Source organism: Euwallacea fornicatus, chromosome 7 (assembly GCF_040115645.1).
Source record: "Euwallacea fornicatus isolate EFF26 chromosome 7, ASM4011564v1, whole genome shotgun sequence".
Taxonomy (NCBI): Eukaryota; Metazoa; Arthropoda; class Insecta; order Coleoptera; family Curculionidae; genus Euwallacea; species Euwallacea fornicatus.
This window is the reverse complement of record NC_089547.1, coordinates 3,575,006-3,592,578: the sequence shown is the minus strand read 5'-3', so window position 1 is coordinate 3,592,578 and position 17,573 is coordinate 3,575,006. Positions and strand designations below refer to the sequence as shown.

General features: G+C 39.6%; 1 protein-coding gene across 5 annotated transcripts in view; it reads right to left on the bottom strand.

Moving 5' to 3' along the window:
* The window catches only part of LOC136339857 (roundabout homolog 2-like), a 163,030-nt gene that overhangs the window by 23,537 nt on the left and 121,920 nt on the right, over window positions 1-17,573 (bottom strand). For all 5 annotated transcript variants that reach the window (XM_066283411.1, XM_066283409.1, XM_066283407.1 and 2 more), the window contains 2 exons: window positions 13,653-13,779; window positions 13,117-13,310 (listed from right to left, as the gene is read on the bottom strand). In XM_066283411.1, coding sequence (XP_066139508.1) covers window positions 13,117-13,310; window positions 13,653-13,779 — 321 coding nt within the window. The remainder of the gene's footprint in view (window positions 1-13,116; window positions 13,311-13,652; window positions 13,780-17,573) is intronic.

Here is a 17,573-nt window from a genome sequence, read left to right as displayed (position 1 = left end):
AGATGGGGGGCTATGAACTGTTACAATATATCGAAATGCGAATTCCCGAAGGGCCTAAGGAATCTGCAAAAATATCCACAGGGCATATGTTTGGTTGGCAAGTTGGAAATTCCCAAAACTTTTGCAGACCAATAAATAAACCGTAAACACTTGAAACGTCTCACTTTTCTCCGTTTAATTGAGCAAAGAATTTCAAAACTCTTTAGGAAAAAAATGTCCGACGATTACGACAGGTAATGCTCGGGTGGCACCAGTTTACGGCAGAAGACCTTTTTGAATTTATTAGGCACATTAACATCGGGAATCGGGAACAAAGATTTATCTCTTTGATCGTCAAAACAATGCCTGTATTTTTAGGAGACACACCAGAATAGAATCGAATTGTTAAGTTGCTCCAGGAATGTGGAAAGGGGACAATAACATTACGAGCAGGGCCGCACTGAGCATCAATGACCGGAGGTTAATGCGTCAAGTAACAAACTTCAACAACCAGACAACAAAGGACGGAGAGCCAAACATCACCTTGACTGGTACTATATCTCTAAGATCTTATGGTACCCTCAGTGAAGGAAAATTTTGACTAAAGCATTGACTTGATGAATTGCACCTTCTTATTGCTAGTTCGAATCTGGTTTTAGCCGCAGAATTCCTGCTCATCATTTTTCATTTGATATTCCACCATGTTCGTTAAGGAGGCAGAAATATTCAAATTTTCAGTTGTTTAGATATTTTATACCAATGTGTTACTTTTTAGTAGTAATAAAAGCAAAAGACAAAGAAAATAACGAGGAAATGTGTATTTTTCTTCAAATTTCCTTGTTTTACTAATAAAGTTTCTCTTCAAAACAAAAATTTATTTAGTTTTTGGCTGGTGGCGTTTACGAGGTTCCGCATTACTTATAGGAGTAATAAAATTCGTATAGAACTCGGAATTCCTCCGAAAGTTTTTGTGTATTTTTATCCCACGTGAACACGCCACTGGCCATATGGGACCTAATTAATGGCAGCAAATCACAAAATGGGCGATCCAGAATGGCTTGTTTTTAGCGATGCACATCCGATCGCAACCGAGTTCATTATTCCAAAACCGCATTCTAATGGCACCCATTTGTTTTAACCCTTTTAGCCCGACTGCCTTTCTGGCTCTTGATCAGTGCACATTTAGGCGTCTCCAATAGAGATATTTCTTCTTAACTACCCCAAACAAGTAAATTTGTTCTTTTTTATTTGATTTTTTTTTTCATTCGTAAATTACAGAATTTTCGGAAAATTTTGAGTACATTTCTTGGTGATTTTAGATCAATTGCACGCTACGAAGTTCTCGCAGGTTGACTTTGGGCTTTCCCGATTTTAAAGGGACGGAAGGTTGATCTTTTCATTTGCTTTCCCTGCTTCACCAACGTGCTGAAATACTCGTTCAAGTGCTGAGATCCCAAAAAAGCATTAGTAAAATTATCTTCCGCTTCGTAATAATGTTCATTCTTCTTTTTAATCTCATATCTTTTCTCAAGAATCTCCCTTCCTTCTTGTTACAGTGTTTATTTCCGGTGGTTGCTTCATATTCCCATCGAATGATGAGAAAAGGAAAATGGAATATCTGATTCTCCCAACAGTGTCTTCAGCTTCTTATTAACGGAGGTGAGGCTCGTACATACCATTGTGTATCTTTCAAAAATCTCTGGCTTAGGGTATTTTTTTATTGAAAAAACTTCTCTCGATGGTTTGAGCTGTTCAAGCGAACTTCTTTTATTAATTTGTATTATTCGAAAACTTTCATCAAGTCAGCAAACTTCCCATTGCAAAACATAAAACTTTCCTGCAATTAAGGGGAGCAGACCATTAAGACTGATAGAAATTCGAGATTTGATCATTTGTAACTCAACTCCGAAAAAGTATTAACCCCTTTTATAGCACTTTTTATTATTGCGTTCGAATTGTATTGAAACTTCCGTTAAGTATGGAAGTTGGGAGAGGAACGACTCGCAGTGGAACAAAGGACTGAATTAATGGAATTAATTTGTAATTTCAGTTTCGGTAATTTGAGCTCAGGGAGATTCTTTGGAAATAATTTTTCACCCCTATTGTAGGATGCCGAGAGTGAGAATTTGCAGCAGAAATTGCTTTTTAAAGAATACCAAACGCAAAGAGCGGGAGATCGTTTTGACGTTTCGTTACTTCTTCAGAAGCACCGGGTGGTCAGTCCACCAATGCCCCCTTCATTGAAATCTCCGAAAGGATGACCGTTCCACCGTCGGCTAAATTATATGTCATCGGGGCCGGTGATAGAGGTCAGGCTCCTGCGCTGGTTTTGCACGACTTTATCAAGGCCTTTGATCGCTACAATTATGAACTTTTGATCTCTCCTCGGCATTATGCCGGCGTATCAGGCCCGGCGTTTAACATGATAAGGTCATTTTTTACGGACCTCATTCAGACAGATAGGACTGGTTAGGACTTGTTCGGAGAGTTGGGAGGGAGGAAGTAAACTGTCCACTAGGGCCGTTCACTTTTAATTCTCTGCAACTCCCGAGTCTGTTTTCGTCAATCAACTTACAGAAATGCATTTGCTGCCTCCATCTTCGACATCAAAAGAAACTCAATTAAAAAGCCTTTCACAACTCGAAGAATGATGAAAGTTTGCTCAAAAGCATTTCTTGCTTCCTGTCTCTATTTTGAAATTAATCCCAAATTAACCCCTTTAAATATAAGTCAGCTGAATTAATTAGGCTCCGAGCTGCATGCTTTTACTTTTTAATTGATAAACACCGTATATTCTCCACGATTTATTCAGCGCTACCAAAATACTTTTACCAAGAGCTTATTTGTAATATTTCAGGATTATTCGCGATTTCGTTCCATACAACAGGAATTAAATTCGACGTTTTTAGATTTAGAGGTGTATTACGTTTTGTTTAAAGCTGCGCCATAAATCCTTGGGCCCCATAAATTTTCGCAAAAGGTAAAATATACAGTTTATGTTGCATCGTATGAATGCTCGGAAAATGGCAATCGCGTATGACCGTATGGGCACATTTGTGTTTTCTGGTCGCACGAGTGGGATTGCCAAGATTAAGTTGCAACTTTTCACTCGCATAAAAGAGCCTGTTTACATATGAGAAATTTCGAAAAAATCGAACCTCAGCGGGCTCCCTATAAGCGCGCCCACTTCGGGCAAACCGGACCGACAAATCATATGGAGCTTCTTGTTAACCTGCTCCAATTTTTACGATTATTAAACCGCCAACACCCACTTAAAGTGTCATAGCACCGAATATATCAGGTCTACATTGTTAAATGCTGCCCGGTACCGCCCAGGTACTACCATCCATCAGGGATATTTATATGACGTTATAAGGTACTGTTAAAGTGTCGATTATAAATTAGGGCTGCTTCTAAGTGCAATTTGACGGTGTAGCCTGCATGATTGCAGTATTGTTGCTGACGTGGTATGAACTCCACTTCCATTTAGTTGATCTCGATCGATCGAATATTCACCGACAAAGTATTGGTTTGGTTCTTGGATGGGGCACATTTGGGTTAGGCATCATCAAAAATTGGGCCATGCGTGCAGGCAGGGACAGGAGGAGCAGTTTCCGTGAGAAAAACTTGAAACTTCTAATGGAACGCACTCACATTTCCTTATTCGTTTGAATGGGTTAATTGCCTCCGGTTTGAAGTTAAAATCCCCAAAGAGGGCCATTATGAACTAGACTTCGCCGCGAGTAGGAGTTTAGGTATCTTGCAATTTTTCCCGTCTAACATCAGCAAAACTTTTGCACCTAATTTTGTCATTTATCGTCACCACTTCCTCAAAAGTAAAATGTCCTGAAGCGTCATATATCTTTATTCCGAAGTATGGAGTTCGGGCTAGGTCAGGTTAGTTCAGACCGCACGCACCGGTCAGCCCTTTTACCTAAGAGCGCCCAAAATGTCGAAAATCATTAATTTTTTGAACTTTTTTTGCGGGAAATAAATTTCAAATATGTATTATTTCCTCCAATTTGGCAGGTCAGCCATCTATTTTCAATACCTCATTAAACATGGGAGCTTTCTGAGAAATAACGGCCGTGAGTACTAAAATACCTACCATTGTCAATACCAATTCCATGCAAATAAGATGTTTACGACAGTCAGCTAAAGAATTGGTCGTGGGTGTCATCCAGATTGCCTTCGTTTTAAGTGACACATTTCCCTTAAGATAATCACTCTTCGGAATATGTATTTTTTCGGAAAAATTGTTTTTTGTTAAAAAAAATACATATCGGAAGGTGTATTCGCTGGTACTAAAATAATAGATTCCTAAGTGGCAAAATTGAATATTATTTACGATATTTGCCCGTGCAACATGGGTTAAAATTCACCCGTTGGTTAAATACCCAGAAAAAACAATTCGGAAAAAACTTAAAAAATACAAAAATAAATGTAAATAGAAATAATCCTTTTACAGCTTAAAACGGGTCTCGGGGTTTCCAGCGAATTTTTAGTTTCTCCAGAAAAATTGGCGGTTTCAAAGAGAGTTTTGAGGAACAGAAACGTTCAATTCTCTGCGTGGACTATGTGGATCCTTCCACTCTGGACCAAGAATATCAAATTGCACAACTCTGGTGCTTTTTCTCGAAATCGATCTCGTTGCTGGTATTGCACGAAAGGATTCCAACACAAAAATTTTACCTGAGCAAAGATATTATTTCGGAATCGGTTAAAAAACGATAATACACAATATTATCGTACTCCCGAATGAAAACGCTGGATTCTGCCAAACTCCACCTGTAAGCTATCGTACTCCCGGTTCAAGGCGAAATATTAAATCTTCTCCGAGGTATTTCCACATATATTTTCTTAACATGTCTCGTTTCCATTTGTTTAAATATTTACTCAAAACGTCTTGCCATTTTTCTTCCGCATTTAACCACTTCCCTGTACCTTTGTTTTCCTACGTGATGAAGACATGTTTATCCTGCCTAGGCGGGTCCTAGGCACCGCCATATTTACTCTATTTAGCTTTAATCCCTCGTATTGAGTGTTTTCGGTTGAGATCAGCAAACACCAACACTTGGGGCAGACCAGGGAGTAAATGTTTGGGCGGGCTGTAAGCCGAAGATGCCCAAAAGACCCCTTTGGTTAGATTCGAAATTGTCGGCACAGGCGGCGCGGTTTAGGTGGAATATTTCTCGTCTTTGTGGGACGGAAAGCGTTCATTATTCATTCAGGGATTTAAAGAGTTTTAAATGAAAGCATTCGTACAGAGCCAATTAGTAAACTGACACCCATAAAAATGGCAAGAAGCCCTGCATAAATATCTCGATCGGGCCCAGCGGTTGGCTAATGGACTAAAATGCCCCCCAGGAGACCGCATTTGGATCAAAGGTCGCTTCGGTTAGTTCGGAGCTATTAAATCTCGGTCCTAGATGTGACGTGTATTACATTTATCAATAATGAGTTTCACAGTGGCGGAGGTACAAAACCCGGCCTTTTGTATTGAATTTTATTTACTCTTAAACTCCGTCGGCCTTTATCGGCAAGATAATATCTATAGAAACCGCGAAACTGGGTTAGAACATTGGTCAATTTGTGCTTTTCCATTTCCATGGAAATGATCTCCATACTGTGTAGTTAACGAGATCATATAGAACATTCCTATACCAAAATTATTAGGGATACCTAAATTACGCATTTTTCATGATGTGTTTAATCTACGAGTTTTTTATAGCTCAAAATCGGTCTTGGAGCACTCTCTTCGGCTTGTTTCATGGAGATTGGTAGTTTTTGAAATACATTTTCGGTTCAAAACAGTTGCCATTAGGAATTCTCGACAAACCATAAACCTTTGAAATAGAACAAATACCCTATGGTTCGGCATTAAAACAATAACAGCGGAATTCCAGCCTGTCTTGTCTCGTCGACCTTTCGGAGGATCTTATTAAATTTTTTAAAGGTCGATAACGTAATTCCGTGCTTCCTACTTTCCATAATAAACGGTGCTGTTGCTAACTACCAAAAAGGGCTTTGAATTTCCAACATTTTCCGAGGAAAACTCAATATTCGGAGCTCTTAGGATACACGACACAAATAGGCTGCCGAGCGAGGCATCTTTTCATGCTGACAGACATTTTGAAAGGTTTCGTGTTCAACCACGAATCGGCGGAGCTTAGTTAGATCGAATAATTTGAGACCGCGGCTTTCCGGTCCCAGATAGAGTTATCTACTACTTTCAGGTATGGCGACAGACGGGTTAGCTCAACTGCAAATTCAAAATAGTATATTTTTGTGAGATACATTATTATGACCCGAAGGTCAAATTCAAGAATGTGTAGCGTGCATTGCAGGGGGATCTAAGACGTAAAAGTTTCAAGTATTTTTTGACAGCCGGGGTGCATGCAGTGCCTCTTTCGCTGCTATGCACACGTGGTTTTAGCGAGTGCAAGCAAGAGGCAATTACGCGATTGATAAGTGCGAGAGAGACGAGCTACCGTTTCCCCTTCCATTGCCAACGATCGGCTAGCTTCGTTTACTCATAAGCAGTACACCTTAAGCTGAGGACGAATGTAGTTCTGCGGGATTTTAGGGGGTGCAAATTACGCGCATACATGCAATTTTGAATACATTTTTCGAGAACAAATTTCATGGTAAATGTTAATGTAGCCTTACCTCTATAAACACTATGGAAGAAGCGGTATGTTTAGAGCACAACCATTGAAAAACAGGTCCTTTTTGCGACATGATCCGTCCTCGGATTAAGACGTACTGCTTGCAAGTCAACGAAGGTAACCTCTCTCTCCCACTTATCAATCGACTAATTGTCTCTTGCTTGCACTCGCTAAAACTCCGTGAGCGTGACAGCGAAAAAGTTACCATATACGATGTTTTTTACTGCTACATTGGACTAGAATTTATGAAATTACGATAAATTTGTCCAAATTAAGCACAAATTAAGTCCCTAAAACTCAAAGGAAGCGCGTTTTGAATCATAACGTCACCGATGACGTTTCATTTGACATTTGTTTCCATGGCGACCGTAAATGAAACAGCAGGGGGCGCTGACGATGCTCTCATTATTAATGTTGCTGAATTATTTTTCGGCCGAAAGCAAGAAAAGGTGGGTTATGGTCATTGAACGCGTCTAATAATGGAAGCTTTGAAAACCACTTGAAAAAGAGATTATTTTGGGCTTTTAACAGTTTGTAACTGCAGAATATCTATCTGTCGCATAATGTCGAACATTCGATAATACCTCTAAACTAAAGTGCGTTTAAACAAAAACGCTTATGAGAACCTTCGATGATGTTCTAAAAGGTAAAAAACTGGGTCTTCAGGAACGAAATTCACGAATGTTTTGTCCCTGTTGGCCGTTGCTTTTATTCTAGTAGCGGAATATAAAATTCAATTTTAGTTTTTTTCAGTGTTGGATGTTTCGAAGAGATATAAGCTTGGGAAAAATAACACATTTTTTTCGTTCTTCATCTTAAAACACAATGCTTTGAGAACAAATCAGTTGCCCGTTGAATTGCTAAGTTGGTCGGTCAGAGAGTTTTTGGCGTCTGATACACGGACTAATGTAAAATTTATCATCAGTCATTATCGGGGTGATGGGGTCTTGAAAATACTTGCCACATGCGTTTTTGTTGGGGTTCAGGTTTTTGGTATGAGAGAAGTATTGAAAGCATGGAGATACAGATCTAAAATTTTCAACGAAATCTCCAGGAGTACTTATCACTCATTATCCTTAAAAAAAGGAGTATCTACAAGAATGATGATCAGGAGAAAATTTCGGTCAGTCCTCTATTCTTACCTCTATTTTCAACTATTTTTCAAAATTTTCCGTTCGCACCTTACGCTTTTGAAATTCGCGAAATTTCAATTCTGCTCCACGAATCGCCACAAACAATTTACACGTTCCAGATTTTAGAGCAGTTTTTGTAGTTTCCAGGTGATTTTTCACAATTCCAGACGCACTATACATTTTTGAACTATTTCTCAACAGATATTCAAAAACTTTGAGAAGTTTTCTAGCTACCGAATGATTTTTTAAATATACGCGGTTGGTTTATTCAGATTGTCGAGAGTCTCACAATTATCGAGTATTTTTTCGTCATTCTCCAGAGATGTTTGAAAATTTACTCCCAGAATAAGTGGTAAATGGCGATACTAGCAACAACCCAAAGAAAATCGATTGTTACCGAATGAAAAGTGAAATTTTTCGGACAATTTTAACATAGATCCGAAACAGTCCCACCAGGCACGCAGGACCTTCATGTTAAGTATCATCAACAAATTCTGGTCACAACTAACCCACAATCTAACTAACTCGTTTGCCTTAACTGGCAATTATTAAATCAACAAATACTCTATGAAAGTAAGGGCTCGTCGACAAGGAAAAATGCAAAATCAATTAGAAAATAAAGCGATTTCCAACGGAGACTCCGGGAGCTTGTTGAAGTATTCCGACATTCATGCAAATTTTTGTTAATTCCTGTACAAAAGGAAAGGCCCAAAAAATCGTCGAAGTATCTCTGCAATAATCCGATGATACGCCAGTGGTAGCAAGAATTATCTAAAGATTATCGATTGTTAAAATAATAAGGGCGATGCTTCATCTGACGGTTTCTAATGAAAAGGGACAGTTCGGAATCCTAGGGGAGTATGCCTTTTTTAATTTTCCGCTTAGATGGCTTTTTATGTTGCAATTTCCGATAAGAAACGGATAACTTCAGGTTTCAATCGATAGGGACCCGAAGAGAGAACTAAGTTCAACTGGCCTTAGCTGCACCTACAGCTGTAATTACTTAAAACCTAAATTCTCAATAAAGTTTTCCCTCAATACCGAAAACAAAGCAAGAAAATGCAACTGAACGTCACGGAGATTTCGAGAGATGAATCAGGAAGCAAGCTACTGGAAAATAAGCGAAGGAAACTTAAAAGTTTTCCCTGGAAAACTCTCTGGATGTCATTTTCCGGAGTATCAAGTCCCTCGACGACGGAGGAAAATATTCAAGTTACTGACATAAAATTTAGTTCTTGTGAAAATTCGGAAAACGAAAATTAAGGGAAGATACGACCTCATTTAAAGGTTTTTGATTCTTATTTGATGCGCCCTTAACGTCGACTAAGTTATTTAACGATTTACGGGTTCGAATCTTGAGGGCGAAAAAATAAGTCTCCAATAACGATACGACAATGCGGCTGTAATTTCTGTGAAGCTTTACGAAGGAAAAACTTTCGAACTAAGTAAATGCCAATTGACAGTTCCGGTTTATGTTATTTCATTAAAACCTTTCTCGTTAACCACTAAACAACGAACACCACTATACAGTTAATTAACCCTTCTTCAGATTTCAAGAGGACGTCTCAAGGGCCTTTCCTAAGGTATATTGTTCACTTGACTTGTAGATTAGTTGCCCTTGTCAATGGATAGACTCGAATTTCCACACCTACATTTACTTTGCGTTGAACAAAGGGCGCCGCTGCTTCTAGAGAAAGAAATCGATATCGATATGGGAAGAAGATAACGATCCGGCAGGCAATAATAAGTGCCTTTTAAATAATTGATTGTGTGGTTGATTTGCTTTAAAAATAATGACAAAGACTTTATGGCCCTGGCTTGTAATTATTTTTCCATTAATTTGTCCCTTAATGTTGGTTCGTTGACGGTTAGTTGGTTGTATTGCGGCGCAAGGCCTCAGGAGAGCTCCGAACAAGGAACATTTGCTTGGTGGCTTTATCGAGGGCACCAACGGGGTGAGTGGTGGAAAAATCTGAAGATTTACATAATGAAGAAGGAAATCTTAGGTTAAGCAATCTAGGCCTCAGAGAAATGTGAATCGCGTAGCGATTCATTTTGCGTTTGATGTGATTTTAGGTGTTCGTCTCTTAAGTCTTCGGTTACTGCGCAGTTCCTCTTGGCTGTTCTGAATGAAAGTGCCGGGAAAATGGAATTTCCTAAATAAAAACTAGGGCGATTGTGTAGCAAAAACGTTGAAAGGCAGTGAAAATTACTCTAAAAATCGGCGTTTCCCGCTGAATTCTTCCTCGAACGAATTGAATTTATAAATTTGAAAATGTTTGATGCCTAAATAGCTCGTAAATTTCGTAGAGATTTCCAATAATGTAACCGCTAATACCGTGCATAGCAGTCGCTTAAAACCACCCCTGTCCCCGTAAATCTGCACATAATACCTCAGCCCAAAGTAATCCAAGCGTCCTAGAATTTACGGGTTTCCTAATAATAACCGTCTCTTCTCGATTTTCTCTCATGATTTTCCCGGGGTTAGCTACGGAATAATTCAATATTATAACCGTTCTGGGACACATTTCGCAGTCTGCTCTGCTTATCTTTAAGCGCAATTTCCCAGTTTCACTTTTAGGAATTTTATAATCAACGCATAATTTTGAGCTTATAAATTTTCCCCCTGGAAGTCTATTGAAGGTTTTATGAGCGTACTCAGGAAGCTCGAAATTTATGGACTCGCTCCTTGTCTTATCATCGTCATCTATCGTTCCAAATAAGGTAGATGAGGAATATTTAATTAACAAGTCAACGTTGGGAAGGGGAAAAGTTTTGGTATGTTTGCTGCCTGCAACACGCATACCGAGGCAATAACTCTGCAGTGCGTTTTTCTTGGCAAAGCTCTCCAACGCTATTACAAAACATAAGATGTTTGTTTTAACAAGCTAAACAGTTAAACCACTTAGTTATTCCGAGGGACCCTTATATCATTTTCATTAGCAGCTTTAATAATGGGGTACACAAGGTAAAGTTTGCGCTCGGCGCTCGGCAAATTTTCATCTGGAGGGGGCTTTTTGAGGGAATGAATTTGGATCTCGCACGCGGGTCTGTTTTTCAAATGGAAGCTTCTTTGATAAATAATAATTTTTGCACCGCACGCAATGGCATATATTCCAGCAGGGAGAAGGCTGAGGATAATCCGATCAGCGGGGAGGCAGGTAATGGGGAGGAAATTCGTGGAGCAAAGTCTCCGCCCGTTCGGGGCGAGTTCTTCGGTGTGCACCTTGCCACTAGGCGAAAATGGTAGTGAGATCCGGCCCATTTCGATCGACTCCAAAGGCATAAATACGAACGTTTTCAATACCTACAACCACGCGAGGTGCAGCCATGGAGTAGAATGTGGAATACGAAATGGAACGGAATCCGTGAGAGCCAGTCTGATCCGCCACCATTCTCAAGGTATCAGACACCTTAAACTCGAACTGCGTTCGATATTTCTGATGCTTAGATGAAATTGTCACTTCGTTCAGTTTGTTGCGGCTAGCACATGCATAAATATGCGAACGTTTTAATTAAGCCCCTTTCCAACCCCTATCGGGAAAACAGCCCTGTTTATTTTATGATCATTTGACGTTCGGTTCTGAAAATACGCGGATCATGTAACGAAATATCTATATTAATTAAACGTCCGAACGTAAAAAAAAATGGATCCCATTTCAATTTCACGAACTGGGGGCCGCAATTTAATTAGCGTTACGGGCATTGTTGCTCTAATTAAAAGTAACTAAAACCCCCGATGCGGTTGATTTTCCGTGATGATCGTCGGACTATGGTAGCTCCTTTCGGACGAATCTTAAAAACAAATTCTGAAACTAGTGAATTCCGGTAAAAGTTTCACTGAAAAGCTCGAATGAGGGCCTTTATTATTCGCCCCGGAGGCAGAAGGGCGGAACAAAAGCATTCCAATTTGAAAACTACTCATCAAACAAAACAGGCGATACGGAGATCAATTAAAGCCCTTTTTGAACTTACAGGCAATTATTTGAAGCTGCAAAACAGGAAAATTTAAATTAAACCTCTTTTGTTTGTTAGAACGGATCCTCTCCGATAGATTTGAGAGGCGGACCGATGAACACGTGAGAAGATCACAAAAATCGGATTCGGACGGATGCTTTAGGGGGTAAATGAGACCTGAAATTGGAGGGGGAGTACTTGGAACGAGGTGGAATTGCATCGTCTATAAAGAAGAATAGTGAAATCCATTTCTGTGGAAGCTAATTGTTTTTATTTCCTGCCACATTTAAACTTCTCCGAGTGCTTCTTTTGAGCACATTTTATTGGAGTTGTTCTAAAAAAAGCCGTAATAATAAAAGAAGATGGCTGTAATGAACGTTACCATTAGAATCCCGCTCTAGTTTTTTCAATTCTGGAGTAGATTCGGGAGCTAAGCGAACGTACGTGTTTCCTTATATATTTTTCAGAATAGAGAAAATAAACTGTAAACAATAATAATAGCAGCGTTGCTGAGCAAGCGGGATTGTTACTTCCTGGAGATTTTCTTTAAATGGGTAATTTAAGCACGTAGCCTCAATATTGTCTTAAAGTGGCAATTAGTTAATTTATATTTAGTTCCATGTAGATACTTCAATCTGAAAACTTTGCGCTTTTTCTGATAAAAACAAATCGGAAAACTTCCTCCGACGCAGGCCCCTTAAAAGGGAGAAGCCGAGTTTCTCTTTTTTCCCCAATTCCATTACACGGGAAAAGTTTGAGAACTAAATTTTATAGGATAAGACTGTTTTCAAATTCAATTAAGTTAAGACATTTCAATCGGCATAATTGTTTTATATTTTCCAATTTGAAATGCAAAATTTCCGTATCTTGAAATTTAAGAGAGCTAAGGCATTTGAAGGGCTGAAGCGGCGTCTTACACTTGGATTTTGACAATTTCGGAAAAGTACGAAAATGTCAAGTAAAAGACCCCCTTTCCCCACCTAAATGAGTATGTAATGTGGCATTAAACATGATGCCAAAAAAACGGGGAGTTTGGCCAATTGGAAAGTTGCTTTTTTGAAAAGTATTTCGTCGGTTTAGTTCTTTGGACTCACATGGAACGTACCTTTGGAGGCTCATTACTAGAACTTCAGAAATTATACTACACGTATCTTCGGCAAAATTTTGCCAAATCAGACGTAGCAAAGTACCCAACAAAACAACTATTTAAAGTGTGAGAAAATCCCTGTAGTTGTAGAAACTTTCAGGAAAAAATTGGAGATTTTTGATGATGAAAAAATGGAGACATCTTCAAAAGTCTGTCAACACTTAGTACTCGTTTTTGAATATAAAAATCATGAAGTGCGCATCCCTGCGCACTGCAACGAAGCACATCTTACCTGCGACTGTTAAAGTAGCGTTTCGGCTCCTGACCTTCCCCAGAGCGTTGCTGGCTTCGCACCAATACACCCCTGCGTCGGATTCTTTCCGACTTTGCACCACTTTCAGGAAGAATAAATTTCCTGCTGGAAGAACGACCCTGTGAGATCTGGAGTCCTGAAGGGTTGTGCGCAAGACGGAACCATCTTTGTACCTGAAAAATGCGTTAGTTCTTCTCAACAAACTGAAGGAATGAATCTTTAAGTAAAACTTAATTGATAGTTGTTTACTATGCAGCGCTTATACCGGGCGTCCAAAATTTTAGTTAGTTTTATGCGGGGTGTCTTCGAGACCGTCCAAAACCTTGAAAGCTAAAGCGTTTCCATTCTGCTTTTCGGTTAGTAGCAGCAATTGGTACACGAGAATTCGGTAAAATCTCAATATTTTTTATACAAAAACACACTGTATAAAGAATCTGGGGTTCCGTTGCGTAGAGTTAATTGCGGAACACCAGGTATGTTATCACAGGCCTCTAATTATATTAAACACGATTTACCATGTGTATGAGGGTTCCGGCTCCCCATTTGCCTGGCAGTTTAGGGTCGCAGGATCATGTCTAGCTACAGTGGTGTCTACAGGATGCTCCGTTATTCTAGGTGGTTGTTGTGTGGTATGGTGATAACCTGCAAATAAAAATAATCGTAACAATATAGCCTGAACTGACCCTACAAGCTCAACGAAAGGGGTTTTTGATTGACCTTAACATAACTATTTAAATTATCAAGATTTTCTAACAGCACAGAAAGTATTTTTAAAGGAGGTAGACAGGTGTGCCCATGTCGAGGGGGTGAGGAGATTTTTCAGGCACGTTTCCAGTCGAATACAAGTCACGCTCATGTGTGATCTGATGCATTTTGCCTGTAGGTTAAATCAATCACTGTTTTCTTCAGCAGGGGCATCTCGCACCAGCAAAAGTTCATCAAGCTAATGACTGCATATTTTTGTTATTTGCTGATGTAGCTATGACATCGTGCTTGCAGGTAAAATTTATCAGATAAAGTGGGGGGGCTTGTTAGATTATATGTGAAAAAAATCGTCACAATAAAATACCACGGAATAATTTTAAGTTTAGAACGCAGCCGGAAATATTTTTACTTCACTCACATGCGCTCATGTCGACTGGTTTGACCAGCTGTGTTCGAAACCCTCTTCTGGCCTTAATTTCCTGGATTTGTTATTACTGTGTTCATATTCTCAGATATTTCAACGTCCTGGTTTAGAGCATCTTGGTGATAACACTTCTGTGGCTAAAGAGTTACAGAGAGGTTTTAGAGATGTTGAAGTTGAAGCATTAAGCAGGTAAGTCTAACCCCTTGACCCTTTGATAATAGCTATACCGGATGAGAGGGAGCAAGTGGTTTTCTATGCGAATCTGTTTGCGTGGTAAGGCTGCGGCCTTGAATAACAATTTTTTTCCTATTCTGCTGGGGATCGCTGTTCGACTAATGAACTGTTCCTTGACAAAAAGCAGGTTGAATTTTTTTTGTATGTTTTCGTACCACTGTCACCTCGTAGATGGTTCAATTGAATATTAACGCGGCGACAAAGAAGACTTTCGTCGTTGATGATAATCGGGATAATCGACATTTCTCCTGTTTTAAGGACTTGCGAGGTGCGCTATTTGTCTAACACTTGGTGAGTGGAAGCGGGTGTTGCTGACTGAAGTGAGTGAAGAGGGGCGCTATTACCGTCCTTCCGGGGCGTACTAGAAACACGCACGCACAGCCAGTAGAAATGGAGGTCTTTACTAGAGTTTTTGGATGCAAACGAAAGCGAGATAACTGAAAGAAATGACAATTTGTAACGCAGTTGCCAATATTCTCACACTGGTCATATAGGCGAGCGGCCACTATTTAGCGGAACTGCGTTCGAGGATTAAGTTCCGTTACTTATTGAAAAATGCCAAAGCGGTTTTCCGCAATCTTCGGGCTAGGTGCATCCGAGTCGCTTCGGCTTTAAACCTTAAACGTTGAGTTCAGATTAAAATGAGACCTAACCACCTTAAAGTGTCAGCAAAAATCACCCACCAGAATACTCGAACGAAATAAATCTAATGGCAATGAGACGGGGCAAAACGTAATTTCGTAAGTGACTGATTTACGGGAAATTTTTTGAACCCATTACGGAAAGTAGTTCTCGTATGTCGATAATAGAATCTTTTGTTAGTCGGAGAGCCGTTAAATCTTTTAAAAGTCTCTTTGCAGAAGCGGAAAGTCATTTTAATTTTCGCAGCAACGTTTGTTACTTTTCAAGTGGCACCAGGAGCGCCTTGTATAGCCCTGAATGCAGAGGAGGAAAATGTCGTTTAAGTCTTTGATTATTGTTAAAAATGGAACGGGAAGTAATGGGAAAACACTAATGTTTGAACGCAGTAATTGGGCCCTTAAATTCCTTTTCAAGCCTGGGCCAATTAAATTAGAGACCTCAACAAAGGATGCGTTACATTGTGACTTACAACAAAAACGAACTCAATAAAGATGGTTATATTGAATTTTACGTCTTCGGAATATCAAATCTCCATTAACGTGATTACGGATGAATATCGCCCTGTAAATCGTTTAAGGCATAAACTTTTAATTTAGGTCTTTTTTACAGGGCCATAAATGAATTTTAGGACTTTATTGGGTAATTTTGGCTTTCGAAGTGCACTAGAAGTCTCTGTTGATCATTGTAATAAAGAATTAGAATGAGGCATTAATCATGCTTTGAAGCCGGGTTTAAACGCGACTTTTAGGATTATGAGTCGGGGTTTCGCGTTAAGACGTCTACCAGAATGTAATATAGGACTCAATTTCCGAACATAACTATGGAAGGGAGTAAAAATGCAATTTTCCTTGAATACGACTCTTGGCGTCTGTCGTCTCTTCAAGGGCGAAAGTTTACGTGAAAACTTTGAATTGATCAGAGACACTCAGTGGTCTGGAATTAGCAGCTCCAAGAACCTTTTTCCTGGTGGAGCCTCTAAACGTTTATGGCCCAAGGAAGCAAAAAGCCTATAGTTACCGTTGCGCTCTAGGTGAGAGCGGCAACGGCTCTTACTTAGAGGCTTCGAGACGCCGTTTTCATTTAAACATGAAAATTGATGTCATATTTGATATTCCGCGGAATCGCACTCAAGTTCACATTTTATGGCTGAAATTTCTTTGTCCAATTGAGGCCACTCGAGGGAAGCATCCAGCAGAATTGATTGGAAAATCTCCTTTTTCGCTTTTCCAAGTTATTTTTTTTTCTTTCCTCGCTTAAGACTCAAATTTTGAAAAGACGAATGAAACTGCTGAAAATCGCCAGACTAATAGGTTCAGAATAGCTTCCATAATGCGATTAGGCTACTGGCTTCAGCGGGAAAAAAATCCAAGGTCCAGAAACTGGATAGTCGCGGCTAGTTCGGCTTGCAGGTCGACTGCGTTCCGGAATGTTTTCCGTTAATTCCTGGCAACCATCCGTCCCATATCTGTGAGAACTTACAGCAGACTTGGCGTTTGGTTAGAGCAACATAAAATTTTACTCAAACCTCGAAACTGAAATACATCCTTCCATATCTTTAAATTTACTCCGCTTTGTTCGTTTCACCAGAATGGCATTTTCCTCTACGATATGCTTTGGCATAAATTCAAAAATGAACACATTGATAAGACTTCCATATGCAAAATTGGCTTTAAATTGATTCGGGCAACTTAGGAAAGTGGGGAAGTGTATTTCAGCACTTTAAGTGAGCAGACGTACTCTTTGTCTAGTCCCGAAGATTTATACGTCTGTATCCAAGCCGAGCATCGTAGGGCGGTTTTTCTCTTATTCGGGAAATTCAAATCTCCGGATAAAAAGGAAATGCCATGAACTGTGATGAATGCACAATGACTTTTGATATTTTAACGGATTGATGTATGTGTATGTAAAGCGGGAAAAGTCATAAGAATACATTTTTATCCGAGCTCTGTCCGTGTATAATCCTTATTGCTGCCATAAAAGCATAAGGCATTCGGCTAAATTTATTGCTACATCGTCTATTATGCATTCTTGGAAAGTCTCTAATAGACCACTCATGCATTTGTGTTATAACCGACATTTAAATGATTGCGAATGAGCTTCGCAGTTTAGTGTCATGCGATAATCTCCCCAGGAACTTTTCTGCATCTCAGCCCTGCATTCTCAAATCCCTTTCAAGCACTAAAACTACCCTAAAACAATTTACCGGCCACATTCCCCTATAAACAAGCCCAATTTGCCTTTCCAGGAATATGAAATTTCACTTAGCTCTCTGTCCCTTTCATTACTTTGCACGTAAGATCCGAACTTGGTCCTAAACGTCGTCATCAATGCCCACCCCTCGATTGGTGCACCCAAGATGTTCTCCTATGCTGCATAATTTGATTTGATGAGTTGGATAAAGACACGAAATAGGATGTCTGATAAGATTCCA